Raw genomic sequence first — 23,661 nt, 5'->3', positions numbered from 1 at the left:
ATAATTATAATATCCTCTAATATTTGTTTCTTTCTATGAAGCAGATATGGTTGTTATCCATATTCAAAGATGGGTAAACTACAGCTCAGAAAGGTTACATAACTTGTTTAATTCACAGACCCGGAAAGTGGCAAAGATGGGATTTGAATTCAGGCGGTCTGACCCTGGGACCGGGACATTTGACTCCTGTACTGGGTGAGAAAGTAAGAGAAGTCTGTAATGATTCCTAGGACTTACATTAATTAACTGCAGTTGATGAGGCCACCAACAGAAGTAGAAAAAAAATAGATGAAAGGGTGGACCTTTTGTTTTGTGGGGTGGTATGGGTAGTTCAAAGTTACTGTTACTTTTAGGTTAAAACTCCAGTTTATTTCTAAGGTTAAATGAAAAATTGCTTGCTTTGGATTTTCCCACCTTCTTCATTCTACTTTTGTAACTATTTACTGTGATGTTTAAAATCCCTAGACCAAGCTCTTCCTGAAGGAATACGAGATGATTGGTGGAGCACACCAAAAGCACACTCAAAAGCAGCAGCAGAGCCCCAATAGCTTTATAGCCTTGTCTGGTCTCTTTGGTCACCTTCCATTTTTAGCAATCAGTTGGTGGCCTGGAAGTACAGTCTGGGGCTACAAGGGGCTCATACTCTGTATATCTAATGCAAACTAATTGAGCAGTGCCCCAAATGCTCCACGTTCCCCGAGTTTCTCAGGTTCTTGGCAGCAACACTGGTGATTGAAAATAAACTCTGCTCCCTTCCTCCTGGGGGAAAACACATGGCCGGATCCACATCAACCTTAGAATCACTGGGTACCTCAGGGTTATTACAAATGTTAACTAAGAACTTCTCCTACAGCTCGTCTCCATGGCCAACTATGAACAGCTTTTGAACAAGTTTCTTATTCATAGAATGACAACCAAGAAAGCCCCCCAACCAGAGAATCTGTCTGCCTGGAGAGCAGGTGAGGCTTTGACACCTAGGCATTATTCTTGCTGGTCCTCTCCTCTTCCCTCCCTCATCCTGAACCAAGGCTCCTTTTGCCCTCAACGGCACTGTCCCAATTTGTTCTATATTCAAGGCCTGATTTCTCAAATGGTATAGACGTGACTTATAAAAGGGAGACAGTTTTAGAATCCTCTGTGATCACTCTGTCACAGGCCAAAAGACTGGATTTCTAAAACACTAAAACCAGGGCCAGCAGGGTTTTATTTTGCTGCCTTCTTCCCCAGTTCCCCACAGGGCTGCTTAGACTCATTGGTTGCAGACAGTTATCTGTGTTAACAAAATACAGCCACTGACATTCACATTACCTCATCCATGCAGCCGTTTTGTCATATGGATCCCTTTGATATTAGGAGTGACCTTCCCCCTTGCTGCCAGAGAGATTTTAGTGGGAGTGCAGTGGCGTGATCTCAGCTCACTGCAACCTCCGCCTCCCAGGTTCAGGCAATTCTTCCGCCTCAGCCTCCCAAGTAGCAGGGATTACAGTCATGTGCCACCACACCCAGCCAATTTTTTATTTTTAGTAGATATGAGGTTTCTCCATGTTGGTTAGGCCGGTCTCAAACTCCCGACCTCAGGTGATTCACCTGCCTTGGCCTCCCAAAATGCTGGGATTACAGGCATGAGCCACCAGGCCCAGCCAGTTTCTTTCTTTTGACAGATGCAAAAATCCCTCTTTTTCTGTGAGATCCTGGACCTCCTCTGTCTGCCAAGGCTGCACATCTCTCTCTCCCCACTTTACAGATTAGGAAGAAGAAACAAAGAACTAAAGTGCATAACGTAAACTCCTAATCAATCCTTCTTCCAGTCCTTCCCAACAGAACCTGAATTTGCCTGGGTGTCATATACTGTCCTCTATGCATCAGCTATGACTCAGAGAGCAGTAACTCCAAGCCTATTCCTTATTCATCTAAGCCAATCAGAGGGCAGTAACTCCAAGTCTATTCCCTATTCATCTAAGCCAATCAGAACATGACAAGCTAAGTCAGAAAGTTCCGGCTACAAAGACTTGTATTATATAATAAGAGAAATGACTTCTCTCTTCCTTGTTGGAGGTGAGTGAGAAAACACGTTGTCTCAGTCACCGACCACAAGAGGAACCAGCTTTAGAATGAAGCTTAAACTTGAATGGCAAAGAGTAGAGTTAAAAAGAAGATGTTGGTAACATATTTAAATTTTGGAACAACCAATTATTGTAGCCTGTTCTACATTTTGTAGGCTAATAAATGTCCTTATTGTTTTTGCCAGTTTATGTCAAGTTTTCTGAGGTTTGTTTGTTTGTTTTGTAGTCAAAGCATCCTATCCTACCCTGCACTTCAGTTTTGTCCACCTCAAGAAATTCCACTGCTGTTTCATTAGTTATTCAAGTCAGAGACCTAGGAATCATATTTTTTTTCCTTTTCATTCACTGTCTCCAAAATTGAATAAATCAACCAGCCTATTTGCTCTACCTCCAAAACACATTCATAATCTATCCTGTATATCTTTCTCCACTGCCATCGTCTTATTCCACTGTCCCTCACATAAAATCTGCATTCGCCCTCCAACAGTTCTCATTTCTTCCACTCTCATCTTCCTGTAATCTGTTCTCCACACAGAAGTCAGAATGCTCTTTTTCGAACGTAGGTCACGTCATTCATCTGTTTGAAACTTTCTAATGGTTTCCAACTTAGAAAAAAGTCCACATTTCTCATTGATTTAATTACAGTAAAGACTATATCGCTATAATAAAGATCTCAAAATAGAGTGGCTTAAATAAGAGAGAAGTATATTTCTCCTTCACTTAGTCCAGCCAGGCAGGCCAGTTCTCCATGAGCTCATCTGGGAGCCAGGTTCCTCCCATCTTGTTGCTCCACCATGCCTAAGGCCAGTACTTTGTCCTTATTTGCATGGTTGGGCACTCAAGGGAAGGAAGTTAAAGTCAAGTAATTTCCCTGCAGTCAAGTAAGGTGGGTGTTGCACATATCTCTTCTGATCACATTCCTTTGGCAAGAACTCTAGTCACATGGCCACAATTCACAATAAGGAAGGCAGGGAAATTTAGTCTCTGGTTAGCTATCCAGATAAGAGTCTTTTTCCAAGGATGAAAAAGAGAAGAGATTTGGGGAGGATGCCTAGCAGTCTGGCATCTTTATAATGGCCTTCTCAGCCTAAATGATCTAGATGATGTTGGGGGCCCCATAGCCTCTCACACAACAGCTCCTACGTCCTTCCTTGTTCACTGATTTTGAACCACGATGGCTTCCCTTCTGTTCCTCAAACATTCTGAAATCATGCCTACCTCAAGCACTGTTCCCTTGTTCTCCCTTTCCTTGGAACTCTGCCCGATGGTCCTCTCAATCTCGGTTTTTTTCTTATCCTTCAAGTAACAGTTTGAAAATGTCCCATCCTTTGAGAGGCCTTCTCTGACCACCCTTCTAATATTTTCCTCCTCTTAACAGTCAATGTCCATGATCCTGAGTTATTTTCAACACTGATCATTTTATGAAATCATTTGATTATTTGTGTATTGCCTGTCTCCCTCGCTGGAGTTTGAGCTCCATAAGGGTAGGCGATCTTATTTGTCTTAATCTTATTCACTGCTGTAAGCTCAATGCCAAACCATTGTATAGACATGATTAGCGCCCAACAAATACTTTGAAAAATAAGTTGAATAAAAGGATAAGAGTATCCTTAGCAATGTCTCCCCATCTTGTCCTTGTGCAATTATCTTTCAGATCAAAATGTGAGATTTTGCATTTATCCCTTCTCATTTCATCTTGTTAGATCTGGCCCATTGCCCTGGTCTATAGATCTCTCTTGGGTGTGACTCTGAACCTGCCCTCTGCCAGTGGATCTGCAGGCCCTTCTCACCACTGCATGTTAGTAAGCAGGCAGCCACATTGCTTGCACTGTATCAATTAACACTCAGAGTCCCACACTTCTTTAATCCATACTTCCTGTTCATTGCACCCCCTTTTCATATGAGCTTCTACAATCTCCATAGTTGTTTACAAAGCGAGAACTGAGTGCCATGGGGAATAATGAACAAGGATTCAGGAGATCTGGATGCTAGCTCCAATTCCACTGCTGTTTGTTGTTTTCTAAACCACCTTGAGAAGTCATTCTCCTCTTTGTGGTCTTAACTATTCCCTTTGTAAAATAGAGAAAATCATGCCTGTTTTGCTTTACTCAGAGGATCAGATAACAATGTACATAAATATGTACATTTGAAATTGTGGAACAATTTAAAATTCTGTTGGAGTAGAGGGTAGTATTCCAGGACAGCCAGGGCCAGATCACAGGAGTCAGAGAGAGTCTGTGCAACATGGGGAGATTGTGGGGTCCAGAGGCCGTTCTCTGGAGCACATCTTCCAAAACCCCGCTTCATTGTACACAGTAGGGCATCTTGTATTTTCTTCCCCTGGTTTTCATGCCAAGCATGGAGACACCTCCTCAAAAAAACTGCAAAAGAAAAAATCCCTTTGTGCTAGGTAACAAGATAAAGGCCTTACTCAGAAGGGAGACTTTTAAATATTGTTATAACCACGGTAACCTATGGCCCTATATTGCACATACTAAAGTCTCTCAAAAATCCCAAAGGGGATTGTATTCGTAATAAAAATTTAAAAACTGTAAAAGCTTCTTTTTATCTCTCTCTCAAAATCTCATATAAATACTGGCTATACCCAAAATCTACTTTTTTTCCTCTCCAAACTCTCCTAGCCCATCCTGGCCATGATCTCTTTTATCTTCTTCTCTCCCATGATCAGCTGGTTCCATGTAAATCAATTGAGCTGAGCCAGGTTCCACTGGATTCTTTCCTTGTGAACCCATTATATCGTTTAATACCACAACATTGCAGAAGCTGAGCCAGCTGTTCAGCATTTGATGTGCACTGAAGGAGGAAGAGTTTGAGGAGTGCTCATAACATTTACATTTTCTACCTATCACACTGATCTGTTACCTTTTAAACTAAATGAAACTGAGGCTCAGATATGGTGGAGAGGGAGCACACCCAGGGTCTACCCGAGATTAAGTAGCTTTCTCTAGTAGTTCAGTGACTTACCCTCCCCTCTACCTCGACAGGATGTTTTCCAGGCCCCCCTGAGTTGTCCAACCCTGATGTCTCTAACTTATACACATAGCTTACATAGCTTATACTTTTTTATGGTTCTCTAGAGCTTGGGAATAGTAATTGTGTGTGCTGATAAAAACACACACAAACAGCTTTTGAACTGGTTGCCTCCTTCATGTCCCAGCCACAGCATCATTTAGAACCTCTAGAGCTACGAATAAATCATCATTTGGAGTGAGCAGCCAAGGCTGGAAACTGATAGAGGGCCTCTGGTGTTTCTACTTCCAAAATCTGTGGCCGTACTATCTCAGAATCTCTTTTGCCCATGGCTTACAAGTGAAAACAATCCTCATCGCCTGCCTTCCTCACTCCTCCCGGTTTTTACGTGAAAGGAAACAGTTTTTTGGCAAGTCCCTTTGAAAAGTTTTCAAACCTCTGTTCTAGGGGATGGCTAAGCTGAAAGCCTTAAAGTGACTGAGATCATTTGTACTGGCCAAGATGTGACCTGGATGTAGAAGTGTTTGCGCTTATTCAACCTGCACGGGAGTGCCTGCTCTGCAGCCTTCCTGAGGTCAGAGCTCTCAGGATATCATCAAATGATCTCATTTTGGTTCAGTTAAGCTCACACTACAAGACCTACTGTGTGCCACATACCACAGTGGTATGACGGATACAAAAAAAAAAAAAAAATACTTTCAAAGAACTTGCATTCCAGTGGGTAACCAGACACAAAAACAGATCATTCTGTGTTCATGCATTGAACATGGTGACAGGGCGAACACTGCAGAGGAAGCATGGACCTGGGGCTCTTAGCTCAGCCTGGTGGGAGTGGGGCTTCTTAAAAGATGCAACATCCAAGCTGAATCTTAAAATGTATGTAAGAAAGCGCTCAGAGAGGGGGAGGAAGGTATTCTGGAATAAAGGAACAGAGGCACAGAACAACACAGTGTAGTCAAGCTCTACAAATGTTTCTGCATATTACAGCACAGCAAAGAAGTAGAAAAGAAGAGAAGTAGAGGTAGAGACTGGCAATGAAGCTGTGATGGCAGAAAGGGGTGGGATCATAAAGAGCTTTGCGTGTTCTAAGGCACCTGACACTATGTGAAAAAGACTATGGAGAGCCAGAAGGGTTTTAAGCAGAAAGTGGCAAAGTCAGTCTTGCCAGGTATCTTAATTTCAACGGAACCACTTGCTATTTGAGTTTTCTGCTTAGGAAACATTTGGAGGTCTGGAAAATTTCGTGACTGAGAGTCCTTATCAAGATATGACGTGGCTGTATGTGAGAGTTCAGGTGTATCCTCAGGCTCACCCTCACGAATGAACTGTGTGATGCGCTAGTGTTTTGCCTGGACCTAGGGGGCCCAGCCACCCATCAGTTCAGGGCCTCCATGGCATGCAGCCCAGTGCCCATTTCTCCTGTCCTCTGTGCAGGTCAGCACTGCCCACTGCCAGACTGCCCTCTACCAAAAACCAGGGTTAAGTAGCTCCCTTTCACCACTTACAATTCTTACAGCGCAAGTCTTTAGGTCAATTTTTTCTTTCTGATACTGTGAGGATAATTTGGCAGCATTATCAAAGCTGCTGGTCTCCTTAAGTCAAGAATTTAAATCATTCCATTTAGTTCTGAACTTCCTTGAGAGAAAGAGAGAAAAAAAAATGTGTTGATGAGTTCCTTAGAATGAGAAATATATTTGCTGTGATGAACAGCTCTTTGCCAGTTCTTGAAGACGTTTCTCTCCGAAGCACTGAAAATGTACACAAGAGCCCTCAAGTGTCTGGAGAAGAGGTTTCCTTTAGAAAATTCCCCACGGCCTACTGTGAGTAACCTGAGTTTGGATCACTGTGAAAATCCACCTCCATGTGATAGAGTTATTTATATCTCAAGAATCACCATGGAACAATGAGCACTCTCCAAGTTCTCTTCATGGAGGCCTGTTGTTCATTTCTTTTGAGGGAACATCTCTTAATAAATGGAGTCTCCCCACTCCAGAATCTGTTGCTCTAAATTTGCTAAAACATTTTCAATATTTTGTCGAATTCCTGTATTAAATTCTGGAATGGAAAGAAAGTTTAATATCATGGGTTATCAGTAATCAGAGGAATGTGAGATATTGGTTGTTTGGAAGCAATTAGTAAGTTTTTTTAAGAAAATGTATTTTAAAAGTCATATAATCTAATGTAAAAATTATATATGAGTGACACAGTCCTATTCTTCCATGACCAATGCTGTATATACATAAAGGCTACGAGTTAAATGGGAGCTCACCAAAGAACAACCAACTCCCAAAATGCAGGGTTTCTGATAACCATGTTAGAGAAGGCTGCTTTGGTCTGAAGCTGAGATGCAAAGAAAGGACTCTGCCCAAGTCACATGTTCTCCTTCACATGAGAGAAGGAAGCACAAACATCCTGGCCATCCCTGAGAACAGGAAGTGAAAGGTGTAGGACCAGAAAAGAGAATGTGGGGTGCGTAAACACTTACTTCACACTGTGAAATGTGGCATGATGAACTTCAGACACTCAAGGAATCCAGGTATTCTCCTTTCCTGCTTATACAGAAAAGAAGGAAGAGGTGGATAGTTGTCTTAGTCACTTTAGGCTGCTGTAACAAAAATACCATAGACTAGGTGGCTTAAACATCAGAAATTTATTTCTCACAGTTCTAGAATCTGGGAAGTCCAAGCTCAATGCACCAATACATTCAGTTCCTGGTGAAGGTCTTTTTCCTGGTTTGCAGACAGATGTCTTGCTGTATCCTCACATGGCAGAGAAAGAGAGGAAGTATTCTCTCTCCTGTCTCTTCTTATAAGGACACTAATTCCATCATAAGAGCTCCACCCTCCTGACTTAATCACCTCCCAAAGTCCTCATACCCAAATACCATCACATTCGGGATTAGGGTTTTGACATAAAAATTTGGGGAAGACACAAACACTCAGTCCATAGAAACAGAGAAGCAAAATGTCCCGTTCTATGGAACTTCCAGAGGAAGGCAGAAGCACCTTGCCCAGCATCAAGTATTTTTCTTGAAACTGTCTAGAACCTCTAACAAAAAAAGTAGAAGGTGAATAATTAGGAGACAACAGGAAGTAGGAGAGAAGAAATGAGGGTACCAGAAGAATACAGGAAGATGACAGATTCTAATGAAGGCAGTGACACAGAGATGGCTTTCTAAATTCAGAATGAGACAAGTATAACCAAGGATATTCACTGGTGTGTGGAAGGCTCTGGTAGGATTTGTCACTGAACTGTGGTGAAAACAGCCTCCCTGAAGCCTTGAGTAGGAATAATATGTGTGAGGGAATTGGCAACAAAAGGAAGCCAGAAGGGCTGGTTGTTCAGGGCTCTGTGGCTGCAGATAAAGAATCTTTTTGGATGCAGTAGCAGATAGCTGTTGGTATTGTGTATGTGTTTTGTCTACCCAGCATTGCTATTCCCACTTCTTCTGTTAATAACACCTCTCTTCTCTGTTTGGAGAAATCTTCCTATCCCACTATCCAGTCCATCGCAGTCTCACCTTCCTGGTCATAAACAGACTTGCCACATCTCTGGCCACATAATTAGCTCAGATATGGGCACATGACTCAATATGAGTTGACCATAGTCTTTCTCCAGGATTGTTCTCATGAGTAAGGTCTTTTGCCTGCTTGGTCAAATGAGCTGGAAAGTTGTGACTCTCAGACTGCTAGTGGCTATATTTGTGCCTTTTGGAGTAAGTCTATCCTCACTGAGAAAACGTATTGATGTAAAAATACAAGTAGGTGTGGATGATGGGAATCTTACTACATTGAGACCCAGGTTTGTTCTCAGTTCCTACAGCTCTTCTTCCAGCCTGTGAGCTACTCCTGGATCTCCCTAATAGATGAGCTCCATCTCTCCTTTTCTTGTTAAGCTAGTCTGAGTCATCTTCCTATCATTTGCAACCAAACATTTTAGGTGCCTAAGTCATACCAGTAACACGAAGAGGCTGGGAGGGTGGGGTTGGGTATTAATGTCCATTATAATTTAATTACATTCAGTTGAACAAAGGGTTTTTCTAAAAACAATGTTAATAGAAAGTGACATATATATGTGTGTGTAGACGTGTGTGTGTGTGTGTGTGTGTATCCCTCTAGCTTTGCTCTACTGGACATTAACATCTCAGGGAAAGAAAAAGAACCAGAAAAAGTCCACTGTGGCTATGCTTCTACACAAAATTTGTAACAAAACATGAGAAAATATCTCCAGAGAGCAAGGATTGTTTTCTTTAAAAAGTAAAGTGTTTTAACATAAGACTCTGGAATTTTCTCCTCTGCTTGTTTTTTAGAGACAGTGAGAGAACAAGAGACAGAGAGATTGATTCATCTCTGTACAGCTGAAGAATGGGGAATGGACTATTTAGGTCCTTTGGTTGTACAGTTTGATGACATAGTTTTTGCTTGTTAAAGAGAAACTGACTTCACCATAATTCTGCAGAATCAGCGTCTTGACCTGACTTCAGAAAGCAATTGTAATTCAATGGTGTTAAAAGCACACTTTAAAATAGCTTTAAGTTACAAAAGGCATGTACCTGAATCTCACTTGATCCCAAGCAAAAACCTCATGGTTTTCCCCACATTATACCCACAGAAGCCTGCCTCAAAAACATAATATGGCAAGTTCTAAACTTGCAAAGTGTAAGAAAAACATATCACTTTTAAAGAAAGAACTCCTAATTCACTTAATTTGTTTTCAAAAAACAAATTCATATATAAAAATTCATATATAGCCTTAAAATAAGCTATATAAATTCATATGTAGCTTTTCAAAACCACATCCCTTAACTAATGTCAGGCACACCTCCACCCAATACTGGAAGGTTAGCAATAGTCATTCTCTTGGACGTGTGCCACTAGATGGCGTGTCAGACTAACTCACCTCTGAGCGACTTCCTAGCTACTTCTACACCTCATGCCGTTTTTTGGTGAGTCATCTTAGGCCACCTGATAAGCATTCAGGAAATGCTTATAACCAATTCAGCAGAAAATATAATTTTCACCTAAGTGGTGTGATGAGTATGATTAGGATGTCTCTGCCAAGATTTTCTAAGAGAACCTGAAATTAGCCTACTTCTTATTTCTTGAAATGAAAACCTATAAAAATTGGATTAGAATTAGATAATCATAGGGAAAAATGAATTATTTGTTTTGCCTAATTTTAATCCGTCCTATGAGTCTAGTCCTTCCTTGCTTTTTTTTTTTTTTTTTTTTTTTGGTCTTTAAATTTTTACCTTTGTGTGGAGGATGGGGTCTTGCTATACTGCTCAGGCAGGTCTTAAACTCCTGGCTCAAGCTATCTTCCTACCTTTGTCTCCCTAACTGTTGGGATTTCAGGTGTGAGCCACAGTGCTCAGCCTTCCTTGCCTCTTGAATGAAATCTATATCTATAATTTATTTGGCCACTCTTAACAATTAAGAGCCTTCTGTTCACTTTTAAACCCTAAAATAGTCTATGTCTATAATTAAGACAGCTATTCTCTTATATTATCAAACTCCAAAGAATATGTAAAGTTAAAGGCTCTTGCCCTCCCCATCTTAAGTTTTTGTTTGCGGTCTAGAGGTTGCATTAGAAAGAAATGCATGTATGTGTGCCTTTTCCATTTTTTCCCATTTAGCACACTTATTTCTCCTTTACTCAATCATTCATTCTTCCTGGGTCCCCCAGGGTTGCTGTGTATCTATAGAGTCATTATGGAGAAACGGAAGGCAGATAAGGAGCAGGAAAGGTTTTTCTTGACGGCACAATGTAATATGGCATTGCACCACATATGAGCTTACAATAAAAAGCTATAAAACCCATAAACAAAAAACTGTGAATGAAAGTTAGCAGAAGTAACAAACTCTAAAATTAGACCCATAAAGACTGTAGATATTGGAATTACTGGATGTAAAATTTTAAGTTAGTATCTTTAAGATATTCAGATAAATAAGGGGCATTGTTAAAAAAAAAAAAAGAGTAAGCCACAGACACTATCAACAGGGACTATGCAGATTTGAAAAAGAACTAAATTCCTAGAAATGAAATATATATTAATTAAAATTAAAACTCAAAGAAAGGAGATTAGAGGTAGCTGAAAAGAAAATTAGTGAGCTGGAAGATAAACCTGAAGAAATTTACCTGAATAGGGAACAGAAGACACAAAGAAAGGAAATACTAAATATAGATTAAACAATATGGGGCATAGAATGAAAAAAAATCTAACGCTTAATTGGAATTCTCAAGAGAGAGTTTAAAAAGAAGAGGAAATATTTGATGTGTTAATAGCTGAGAGTTTTCCATATTTAATGGGAAATCCAATCCACGGATTTAGGAAACACCACAAATCCTAATCTAGATAAATAAAAAGAAATCCACACCTGGTCACATGTTAATTAAACCGAAGAACACTACAGACAAAAAAAAAAAAATCTTTAAAACAGCCAGAGAGATAAGACAGATTAGGAAGGATAATTAAACTGGTAATTAATTGACTTCTCAAAAGCAAAAATAAAAGTCAGAAGGGAGTGTAATAATAACTTCAATATCCTGAAAGAAAATAACTATCAATCTAGAATCATAACCAGTGAAATTATCTTTCAAGAACGAGAATGAAATAAAGACTTTTAAATCAACAAAGACTGATGAGTATCCTACCAACAAATCATTACTGAAGTAAACTTCCTTCAGAAAGAAAATATTTCAAAAGGAAGATCTGAAATATAGGAAAAAAAGATATGCAGAAAAAACATGTGGGTGATTCTAAACAAATACTTTATAAATAAAAACAAAAATATTTTATAAAGCTGAAAAACCAAGATGGAATTAAAACATTAGACAAAATAATACAAAATCCAGAGGAGGTAATCAGACTTAAACTGTTTTAGAGTCTGTCTTTAAGTTAAATCTACATGTTAACATTTTTAAGTTAACTACTTAAAGAAAAAAATTGAGCCCAGATGCTTCAAGCAAAAACAGATTTTCTGCTTGACAAGGTCCCTAAAATCTGGAATTCCCTTGAGAGGGCTTAGCCATCCAAAACAGGATTAATAGTTCTCTGAGATATTTATCAATTCTTTTGCTAACAAAGGTAGTTTTAATTACCTCCTCTTAATTATGGTGCTGTGGAATTTCTCAAATCTTTACAGAACTTAAAATGTCCTCCCATGAACAGCTTCCTTCCTGCCTTCCCCAAGTGTAATTTCTAGCAGGCACATGCTTGTGCCCATCTTGGAAATGAGCTAGGTACCATCACCTTGGTTATCCAACCACCTTTCCTATGCCTCATCTCCTTCTGAATGTTACACAGTCTGTGGAGAGCAGTAAGAGTGACAACAGAATTTATCTAACTTATTACAATCTATAAAAACATACCTTTTGCTCTGTCAGTACCAGCCCCCTCTGTAACCCCGCAATATGTATTCCTCTATTACCATACTTACAACAATCAGAGGAGGACATGTATCATATGATTATTTCTCTTGCTGAGGCCATTGAATGTCAGATCATGATTAACTATAGTTGTGTTAATTATGAGTTCTTGGTAACAAATGTAGGTAAGAATTCTTTATTTAGTTTAAAACATTACAACCAAATTCAATTTGTATGTCTGACATAGAAAAAAAAAGGTCATGGACAACAGTAATACAAACATTTCAGTTTTGATGTCACAAGGCACAAAAACAACTGACAGGTGGCCCTCACGAAGCTAATTTCTCACCCTTCTCTTTCCCACCCTTCTATTCCCTTGTTCTTTATTCTCACAAAGCAAATTTCTTATGCAGTGGTGTCTAATCCTTTTGTTAATAAAACGACTTTTCCTTAAAGCCAAGGTAAAAGAGAAGCTATTTGTGTCTCTTTTAGCCTTCCCAGAAGAAATGAGTCAGACTAGTTACTACATGTCCAGCCCTACCAAGAAACTCTAAGAAAAATTTAGCTAAACTACTATATCTTTTTCCTTCTCACATTCCTTGTCTCTCTATATCTGATCCCTCTTAGTTCTACCTATAATCTTAAAATGTAGTGAAGATGCCAGATTTTTCGTTATTAAGCAGCTTCTGCCCGGAATTCTGAATCCAGATGAATCTGTAGTTTCGCTTAGAAACTTCTCTGCAAGGATTCCCCAGAAAACCTAAAGCACATATTACCCCTCATAGCACAGCTAATGAAAATGAGGCTCTCAGCTGGGTTCAGTGGCTCATGTCTGCAATACCAGCACTTTAGGTAGCCAAGGTGGGAGGATCACTTGAGGCCAGGAGTTTGAGACAAGCCTGGGAAACATAGCTAGACCCCATCTCTACAAACAAACAAACAAACAAAAAAAAATTAGCTGGACATGGTGGCACATACCTGTAGTCCTACCTACTTGGGAGGCTGAGGGAGGAGGATTGCTTGAGCCCAGGAGTTTGAGACTGCAGTGAACTGATACCACCACTGCACTGCAATGTAGCATGGGCCACAGAGCAAGACCCTGTCTCAAAAAAAAAAAAAAAAAAGAAAAGAAAAAAAAAGAAATTGAAACTCTCCTTGAGTGAAGCCACAACTCCCTCTTAGATTAGCATTTGAGGAATGAATGGTGCTTAGCTGGATGAAGCAGCAACAGTATCTGTCTTCATAGAGCTTCACCACATCCATGACATATGAACAAGCATCAAGTCTACGACTCTTCTCACCGGATGTCTGGCTGTGAAGAGAAACTGGAATCTGGAATATCCAGATTCCAGTCCCATGGGTATTTAAGGAATTGGAAAGGTCCCTAGACAAGACAGTCAGAAGGCCTGGCTTTATAATTTTAAAAATCATTTGACTACGGACAAGTCACTTAGTATTTTTCAACCTCAGTTTTACATTCTATGTAACGAGACCACAACATCTGCCCTGCCTCTTTCACAGGAGTTGATGCTGGGACCAAATGAAAGTGTTCTGTAAACAGTAATATACCATAAAAATAACACAAATATTATTAGTATTAACCTTCTCCCCTTCAAATAGTGCTAAAGCTCAGGCTGCTGCTTAAAGCAGTGCAACATTGCCCTTGTGCCACTCTGATGTTAAAAGCCCCTTCTTCAAGCTTCATAGATCAGTTTACCAGATGACTAGGAGGTAGGATACTGGCAGCAAAAAGCCAGGCACTTTTTCCTTCTAGGACTTTAAGTAACTGGCCCCCTATTTTAGTGAATTTGGATTTCTACATCCTATCAATCAATTTCAGACTTCCATTAACATGCTGGAGGCATTTAAATCTGATTTTGGAAGGATATATAATGAGGACTTTTATTATTCTTGTCCACCCAACTTTGGGAAAGACCAAAGTGGAAGTGCTATTGGCCAGTCATCCTTATAATTTGTACGCTTTATAAAATGATTGAGTTTTTCCATTTCCCCAATGGCATCTTTTCTTTCTATTCATGATTTAAGTTTTGCTAAAAATATATCAAGGGAATGAGAAAATTACCTGTAATTCTTGTTGTCTGTTCTGAGACTGTCACAATAGATCACTATTCTGGGAATGGAAATATCTACAACAGGCTCCCTGGGAGTGCTCCTGACACTCCTTTCTCTCTGCCTGTTTTCCTACTACCACTACCATACTCTGGTGAGCCCATCCACGTCACAGCCAGACTTCTGGGAGACTCACCACAGCCAGCCCCAAAGGAGTGAGAGGGACCTCACCAGGACATTTGAAGGAAAAAATTTTAAGGCCCAAGGAAGCCTCAGGACTAGCTGTTTGGAGTACACCAGAGGTATGACTTAGTCCAACAATTTCCAAATGCATCTGATCTCAGGAGTCTCCTGGAATGCGTATTAAAAATATGAAGTCCGGCTCTAGACCCACCCAATCAATCTCCAAGGCAGGGTCCAACAATACCTTTTTAACAGCAGCAATCAAGTTAATTCTTACGGTTAGGCAATGTTGGGAAACACTGATCAGCAGAAAAGATCCAGAGGTTGGGAGTCTAAAGACCTAATAGGTTTGTGACTTCATTAATGGCAGTGATGGTTTCTTCACCTATTAAAAAAAATTGGGTGGGGAGGGGTAGTAAATTACAACAATATCTGTGACTTCAGCTTCCCTCAGAGGCAAGATCTAATCAGATTACCTATGGAGAAATTTTGTGGACTATTCAGAAATATTTACAGATGTGGTCAGGTGCCTTGGGTTTGGGTGGCAGCCTTTTCCCATCTCCAGTATGCCTAATCCTATGTCAAGTGCACAGTGAGGATCATGAGAAGGGGGATGAGAGACCTAGCATCTCCGTGAGACCTGCCCTGTGTTGGCAAAGATGGAACCTGAGCCCCAGGAGCAGCTGACGCTGAGCTCCCCTGTGAGCATGCTCGGATGGAATAGCTGACATGCGCCAAGTCCATGGCCATTGTCTCCAACTTCCTAATGAATCCATGCATGGCCTAGAGAAGCAGCTCATCTACCAGGGGACACCTCCTTGCCACCTGCATCCACACTCCCTCCTCCAGCATGTTTCTGACTCAGTAGTGACTCATAGGCAAGTACAGCAGCTTATGCATCATCCCTCTGGGACCCCTGCTACTCACCCTTTCCTGATCCTAATTCACCTCTTTTCAGCCTTTTGAATATTGGCTTTTCAGATCACCGAGCATATATTTAAATAGGATGATGGACAAACACATACAACACTTTAATATCAAAGTATTCCCATTTAAGTTTTTTAAAAAACTAAATCTCTGGGTTTATTATAATTTATCCATAGCACTATTTCATACTCTATGTATAAAATCTCCTTTCTTGAGCATGTCTTATTTCCCCTATTAAATTACAGGGTCCTAGTGGACAGAGATTATGTCTTACACAAGATTTACTTTGTACCCCAATAAAACCTAGAAAAGAAGCTAACAAATATAACCATTTCCTATGCAGGACACACTATTCAAGGGAGAAGAAACGAAAGGACACATAGAGGAAAGTCAGGGGTGCTGAGGACAGCAAGCTTTGATTTGTCAACTCAGCCTTAACTCCTGTCCATATACCCAGAAACAACTGCCTTTTTCTTCTACTGAAGGCCTGGAAGTCTGAATGATTTATGCAGTTCTACAAAGGACAACCTGGTCCCAACTCCCAAGGTTAATTCAGTAGCCTGCTATTTTCTTTGTATTTTTCCGTCTATCCGTAGTTTTGTTGTCTTTGGAATTGCAGGTTTCCAATTTTAATAATTCTTTAATTCTTTCCCATTGCTACCCTCAACCTTCACCAAAATCATATGTCTTTAGTTTTTTAAAAAAACATTATTTTTGGTCTCTGCAGCTGGTGCTATGAGGCTCTTTGGTGGTGAAAAGCCTGACACAGTGCTCAGTATAAAGCGATAATAGCTACCACAGCTACCCATTCTCCAAAATTGCCTGAGCAAGTTGAAATCCAAAGCTGGTGACTAAGAAATGTTTTTTATCATCTTTTCCATCTGAACTGGAGTCCAAACAGACAGGCTAGACCTAGGCTTTCAGAGGCCAGGGACACCAGCAAGTCTAAAACTCAGCACCAGGGTTATGGCTTGTGTCTTCCAGCCCTTGGAAGTACCAGCACTGGGTTCAACTGTTTTCCTGATTTCTCTGGGACTGGCCAAAGTAACAGGGAAATTCTTTCGTAGGTCAATTCTCCAAGCAATGACACATACCAGCTCATCCCTCCGACCCTCACCCAGCCACTTTTTTATTTCATTGCAAACATAGGATGTTTTTTGGAAATGTCATGAAGTACAAATGGATACTAGAGGAATGGTACTCTGAGAATATGGTCTAGCTCCAGTAAGGTGGCTCTGGAGAAGACCAAAAAGATGTTAAAGAAGAGGCCTTCCTCAGAGGTTGTCCACAGATCCATAGACAGGGAAGAAACCACTGCTGGATTAAGGGATAGCAAAGTCAAGCATTATTCTCCACGGATTTGACCCAAACATGTACCCCACAAGAGTGCAAGGTGAAAAGTTTTGATAAAAATCTGTCAACAAAAGCGGAGGCTATGAGAAACACAAGTTTGGATGGAGTAAGCGGTTCATGGATAAACATCCAGACAAGAACGAGTCAGGTTTGTTCTTGAAAAGAAATTAACATAAACAATGCATCAACTTCTCATGCCTTGAGTAGGAATCAGAAATTTGGGCTGGGTTCAGCTAGGCAGTTCTTCTGTTGGTATTAGCTGGACTCACTCATATATCTGCAATCAGCTGAAAGTTGATGGGCTGTCAGATAGGGTGACAGGGTAACTGGGCCCTTTTCTTTTGTCATGCAGCAGGATAGTCCAGGCTTGTTTACCTGGTGGTAGTTGCAAGGTTCCCAAGGGCAGCAAAAGAGGACAAGCCCCATGCACAAGAACTTTTCAAGTCTCTGTTTGTGTCACATTTGTTGGGCTACTGGCTAAATCAAATCACACAGCCAACTCCAGATTCAAGGGGTAGGAAAAAAAGACGGCACCTCTTGATGAGAAGGAAGTTGTGGCCATTTTTGCTATCTACACAAATGACAAAATCCAGAAATCTAGCTTTGGAATTTAGGCAAACTCTATCATTTAGGCAAGGGTGGCAATAGGAAGTACTCCTTCCTGAGAAAGCAGTATCTCTAATCTCTTGAAAGTGGCCATAGTGGCAGTCTAGTCAGGCCAAATGCTGTATGTTCCACATCCCCTATGTCCTAGAATGGCAGAACTGGGATGGCAGAAACAATTAATGCTAAGTGAAGCACAAAACCAGAAAAGATTGAGTGAAGTTTGTGGGTGAAATGGTCCACATTCAAAATATAATGAGACGATGTTATTTCCCTCTTAAATTCCTTCTCATTCTTTTCTATATGCATTACTGCTTTCTCCTCTTTTCTCACTCTTCTGTTTCATGCGTATATTTTAAGCATTTATCACAAGGCACCCGATGACAATCTAATCCGAGTGCAGAGGGAGGCAGGGCTCTGTGTGTGGCACCAACCTGTGGAAAGTCCAGGAGAGGGGAGGAAGAGAAGAGCCCTTAATGTCTAAGACTCAGATGTTGACATGTGCAGCAGAAAAGGAAAAAGCAGTTTACGTTCTCAGAATGGAAAAGGAAATACTACTTAGACAGCTTTTCAAAAAGGTATACTTGCTTTTGCTTTGTCCTAGCCACTTAAGAATTGTCATTCAGAACAGCAAATTGAAGTCATTTCTGTGATTGTACCAGAGGTCACTGTCACTGAGCTCACCAAAGGCCTTTTGATTTTAGTGTAACAACAGTCATTGACTAGTGACTGGAAAGTGATGGGGATAAAAGGTATATTTTGACTTGAAGCTATCTTTCCTTGTCAGCAGAAGGCCTTCTTCTAATAGTAGTAATAAATTCTTCTGTCTCTAAGTATAGCACAGGAGGTATAGAAAAGCATACTGTAGGCATAGGCAGTTTCTGGAGATTAGCAGTCCAGAGCAAACTCTCTTTCAGAATTGTAAATGGAGTCCTGGTTCTGTTAAGGGAGGAGGTTGGGCAGGATAAACGCTATAGTTGAGAAACTCTGTATGTAGGAATGTTCTCGCACATTCTTGCTTTCTTGGTAAGTTTCTCAAACTAGTTAGATGGGCACAGAGGTTTGAAATCAGCCTCCCTTAAAGGCTGCCTCCCATCCCTTGCCAAAGCAGAGATCAGCAAATCTTCCAAGGTGATGGCCAGAGAAGGTCCCGGGTCTGCTGGCTCTTGGATTTGTGTCTTGTCCCCATAGTCCATGTCTGATTTCTCGTCATCCAGAGAAATGTTGACAACATCAGACCACAAGGGACATCCTGGTTGGAAAGTCATTCTAGGAAAGAGCAGAAAGAGCCCAACATTAAGCCACACGCTAGTTAAAGAAAACAACCCATAACAGATGGCTCTCTGGGCAGAGTCCACAATCTGTTCAGTGCCAGGTACCCCTGACTCTCAGAACCTTTCATTAGACCTGTGATGGTTGATCCCAAGCCTCAGAGAGGCAAAAGCCAGCGTACATCTGATAGGCTTAGTTCCATGGTCACAGAATAACTTCTCACCCCCTTTAGGGTAACTACTATGTTTAGAGCTCCACAACAGCAAGTGTGGTTGGTATTCCATAAACCTGAAATCGCCTGAAAGTTTCTTCCCTACTCATAGTACTTTGGTTATTGCATTTTTTTATTTAAAGAAAAATAAAATACACTGAATTCCTTTGGAAGGGTTAATCGTATCAAAATCTTTTTCTGTTCATATTCCTTCTCCCCATACTAAACACTAAAGACAACGTCCAGCTTGGATTCATATAAAACAGAAGGAGGCGGGGTAATTGCAAAGGGGGAGAAGCAGTTGTGTTGGAGAGTGATCTCCAAAGCATGGGGGTCAGAGGCACTTGGTACCCCACAACGGACATTTGTGACTGTCCCCCAACGTTTCTCTGAGGTCGAGGGCTCCCATTTTGGGGCTGTGGGATGGAGTAGGCAGCTCTTGGCATTTTGAAAATAATGAAGTCTATATAAGACCACTTACAAAAGAGACAATGAACTGGGTAGGGACCAAAGGATTTCCTTCGCATATACGGGCACAATACAGTTTATACTCCATAGAACATCAAAGGAGGAGACATGAATTGTCCTTTGAGTTGTCCTTTGCAAACAGCAGTGGCTCTTAACCTTCTCTGGGATGTGGATTCTTGAAAATCTGATGCAAGTTACAAACCCTCGCCCCAAGCAGGGCTGGGGAGGAATGCACATAGAAGCATGCATTGAAGATTCTGCACACAGACCTCAGAAGCCCACTAAAGGCCGGTGGTGGTGATGGCTCCTGGAATCCCTGATACTAAACCCTTCCGAGTTGGTTAAATACCTAATGTTCCCTGTAAAACTACCTACATGCCTTCAACTTTCTTCTTGTTTTCCAACTCTCCCAGCCCTTGCTTCCTTCCTTCATCTGACCCTGGACAGAGTGAGGTTGAAAAATCCCCCAGCCTACCATCCGCGGATGAACTCGCCCAGGCAGGCCCCTGTGGCCTCTCCAGGCAGGGCCCTCCCGCCTCGCCACCTCCCCGGCCCCGGGACAGCGACACTGCCCGCCCTGCCTGGCGGCTCCCGCTCAGCCCCCTCGGAGGAGGGGAGGCAGATGCAGTCTCACAGTTTTCTTGGCGGGCTCCTTTTTCCTCCTCTTCTCCGAGTTGCTGTGGTAGGGCAGGTCGCGGCCACGGTAGGATGGGCCGCGGGTCAACTCCAGCTCGCTGTAGGGCGGCAGCGCGTCGTCTGACGCGTCCTCCTGGTCGTCCTGCGACGAGCCGGCCTTGTAGGTGCCGGGCGGCGACCACGCATAGTAGGAGGCGCTGCGCGGGCCGAGCTGCGCGCTCCGTTTGGACGGTGTCTCCAGGCTGCCGCCTCGGCTGGCGCCCTCGGGCCGCGGCTGCCGCTCCCGTGCACCGCCCAGGTACGAGTGGTCGTATTTGGGCGCGGTGCCCGGCGTGCGGCTCACAAGCCGCGGCAGGTGCGCGTCCTCGGTGGGTCTGCGGCGTGCGGGGCTGAAGGCCCAGCCCCGGTCGGCGTCGGTCAGGGGCTCGCGGCTGCGGCTGCGCTGGCCGTAGTACTCCTCCAGGGAGTCGTCCTGGTAGAAGCCGCCGTGCGCCCGGGACTCCGAGCGCTCGAAGCGGCTCCCGCCCCGCGCCTCGTGGCTGTTGCCGTCGGCCCGGCGGGGCCGCTGGCCGTAGGAATCAGCGAAGGCTGCCAGCTCGTCCATGGAAACGGCCGGCACCCCCGTGGCGAAGTTCTTCCGTGACAGCATCTCCGATTTGGAGCGTGGCTGGCTGCAGGTAGAGGAGGAGTGGGTCAGACGGTCAGTCCCTCCCTGGAGCTCGAGGCAGAGCTCCAACATCACCAATCGTGTCCCGGGGCTGCGCTCAGGACACCTCGGCCTGAGCCTCAGCCCTGCTCCAGGCTGGATGAAGCATTCCAGGCTCCTCTCTCACCCCAGAACGTCAAGTGGGGGCAACCTAGTCTATCCCACTCGTGTGCCACGCATCAAAATGGAGTCGTGTGGACAGAACATATTCTGTGTCCTATGGAATCCCAACACACTGTGGGGCTGCCTTCTGGTCATTATGTTGTGACTTCTCGTTGACAGCCACACGTCTCCAACCTCAAAGCCATCGCAGGTGTCGTCAGTACACAGTTATGGTCCCAGGAATCCCTGTAATGTGTGGTGACAGAGAGGCCTTTTCTTCCCTTAGAGCCGAGGGCCAATTTACCTACTGGGGCAGGAGGGGAGAGGGACCCTTGCAATTTGTAAGGGAAAGGCAATGTCGCCTGTCTTTTAAGGTAAAGGACAGATGAGTGGTGAAGGTGCTATTTAGGGGGAATAGTAAATCTTATCCTCCCACAATTGTGGGAGGCCACATCACCTGGGTAAGTGCCTTAGCACCTGGAAGTTTCCATTTTCCCAGCTTAAAATTGGGGACATTAATAGTAGCTGCCCTTTAGAGTTATGAGAATTAAATGCAAGAGAAGTGTTTGGCATTTTATCTTTCATATACCAAATGATCAAAAATGAGGGAGATGGCCAGGCATGATGGCTCATGCCTGTAATCCCAGCACTTTGGGAGGCCAAGGTGGGCAGATCGCTTGAGTTCAGGAGTTCAAGACCAGTCTGGGCAACATGGCAAAAACCTGTCTCTACCGAGAAAAAAAAAAAGATGTGAGATGATGGGTGGGATTCTTTAGAGGTTATAGGATAAAAATATGAGAAGGGCAGAGATATATTAATGTTCATTAAAGGGTCTAGGGGACCCATTTCAAAGGTCTTGAATAATTACTTCTACACATGTTATCACAAGTGTTCCCTGTCTTGACAAATGTGAGATATTCAATATCCTGTAGAAAGAGAGATGTGTCAGGATAACCTGGAATGGGAGACAGAGATACTACTGGATGGCATCTTCCTTGCCTCCGATCTACCCTGCTTTCCAGCTCCTGCCCCCTCACACCGACCAGACCTGCCCCTCACAGCCATCACCTGTGCCTGAAGCTCTCTCGATCCTCTTTGTTATACTCCATGGCTGAGGGCCCGCGGCTTGCCCCACTGCTGCCTCCCATGACACCTGACCAGTAGTCAGGATTGCTCTCCAAGTCCCCAGACACAGGGAACTGTTTGCTTCTCATCTGACGGAAAGATTGGCGGAAATTGCTGTCCTCCTCATGTAGGGAACTGAGTTCTGAGATGGTGTTGTTATCTGCAGGGACAAAACCAGGCATCATAGAACTTTCTATGTGTTACTCTGTGTTCGACAGGAAGGGAATCCTGTTAAGGGCTGAGAACCTAGGCTGCAGGAAACTCCCGCCTCATTCCTGTCCAGGGTGGGCTGTAAACCTGAACTAGTGGTGTTTGCATTCTTAGCTCAGCAGGAATTGGCTCCAGTTTGAAGCCTACTTGCTTATAGAGAGGGAGGTTCCTACATGCTCTGTTCTTGGAATAGGAGAACAAGTTTGTTCTTGTTGCACCTAAGGCAGGCTTTCCAGAACTCAGGCTCTCTGTTGCTGGCCTCCGCCTAGTAACATCATCATCCTTGTTCAAATGTTTTCTTCTTCCTTTATAATTCTGTGATGAGCTGTGTTGATCCTAGGCATGTTAAGCCAGAAACAGAAAGAGAGAGACAGAAGCCACAGATCGCAGCATCTTCCTTACTGCTGGCTCAGTCCTAAGATGGACCTTCAGAGCCAGTCCTGCCATATGCTGTGGAGGCACCACGTTCTGGCCTCCTTTGGCTGTGCCCCTCCCCAGAGAGCAAGACGTCCACAGAACAGTTGAATAGTCAAGGGGAAACATGTACCTAGTATCCATATACCCACTGCCTTAGCCCATGCTCATCTAGGAACCTGGAAGATCCTGCTCAAGTAGCACCAAGCCTACTTTCAGCACTTGGGCAGACCTCTTCCCCTCTCCCAAAAAATTTTTCCAGGGGTATGTGTCCATGAGAGGCTAGGCCAGCATTTTGGAAATATGGGAAGAAAAGGGGGTTGTGCTGTACTTATACCTGTGGGCCTCTACTTATACTCTGGCCCCAGCCCAAAAATATAAATGGGGTATCTAGTCACAGCTTTCTAATTTCCTAAAGTGGCCTGATTAGCTTTTCGCAAAAGCAGTTGTGAACAAGGACCAGAATCACAGTCTGGAAAGGAAAAAATAAACAAAAACTCAACTATTTATTTATACAACTTTGAAATGTATTGAATTTCATTGTACTTAAAAAATAAATCTAGTGAATCTATTTGCAATGTAACTGAATCCGTTTGTTTTCTAAAATCCTTTAATTAGAACTTCAAAATATTATCAGAAACAACATTTACCAAATTTCAGGCCTACCTGTTGAGTGAGAGGGAGGCCAAGATAAGATGTGGAAATATGTGTCTCAGATTCCCTCTACTTCCCCCCCTCACTATCCCCAAGAGTCCTTGGAGGAACAGGGGATGTTTGCACAAAGATGAGGGAGGGTCTCCCAACACAGCCTCCTAGTTCTGTTTCACCAGGGACACAGCGTTTACCATGAATGTCATTCAGTTTAATCATGCAATCAGTTGATTTTTAATTATAATTTAATTTTTAACCTTTTCTTCCATGTAAAAAGAAGGGACTATGCCTATTTTAAGGAAAATAAC

The 23,661-nt window shown here is 42.6% G+C and overlaps 1 protein-coding gene across 3 annotated transcripts in view; it reads right to left on the bottom strand.

The window, feature by feature from the left end:
• Positions 1-12,602: 12,602 nt before the first annotated feature.
• Positions 12,603-23,661, bottom strand: part of ILDR2 (immunoglobulin like domain containing receptor 2) — a 61,574-nt gene continuing 50,515 nt past the window's right edge. For all 3 annotated transcript variants that reach the window (XM_050768458.1, XM_050768477.1, XM_050768468.1), the window contains 3 exons: positions 22,022-22,238; positions 20,144-20,816; positions 12,603-18,827 (listed from right to left, as the gene is read on the bottom strand). In XM_050768458.1, coding sequence (XP_050624415.1) covers positions 18,792-18,827; positions 20,144-20,816; positions 22,022-22,238 — 926 coding nt within the window. In that variant the 3' untranslated portion in view covers positions 12,603-18,791. The remainder of the gene's footprint in view (positions 18,828-20,143; positions 20,817-22,021; positions 22,239-23,661) is intronic.

Source organism: Macaca thibetana, chromosome 1 (assembly GCF_024542745.1).
Source record: "Macaca thibetana thibetana isolate TM-01 chromosome 1, ASM2454274v1, whole genome shotgun sequence".
Lineage (NCBI taxonomy): Eukaryota > Metazoa > Chordata > Mammalia > Primates > Cercopithecidae > Macaca > Macaca thibetana.
This window is presented reverse-complemented; position numbering and strand designations above follow the sequence as displayed.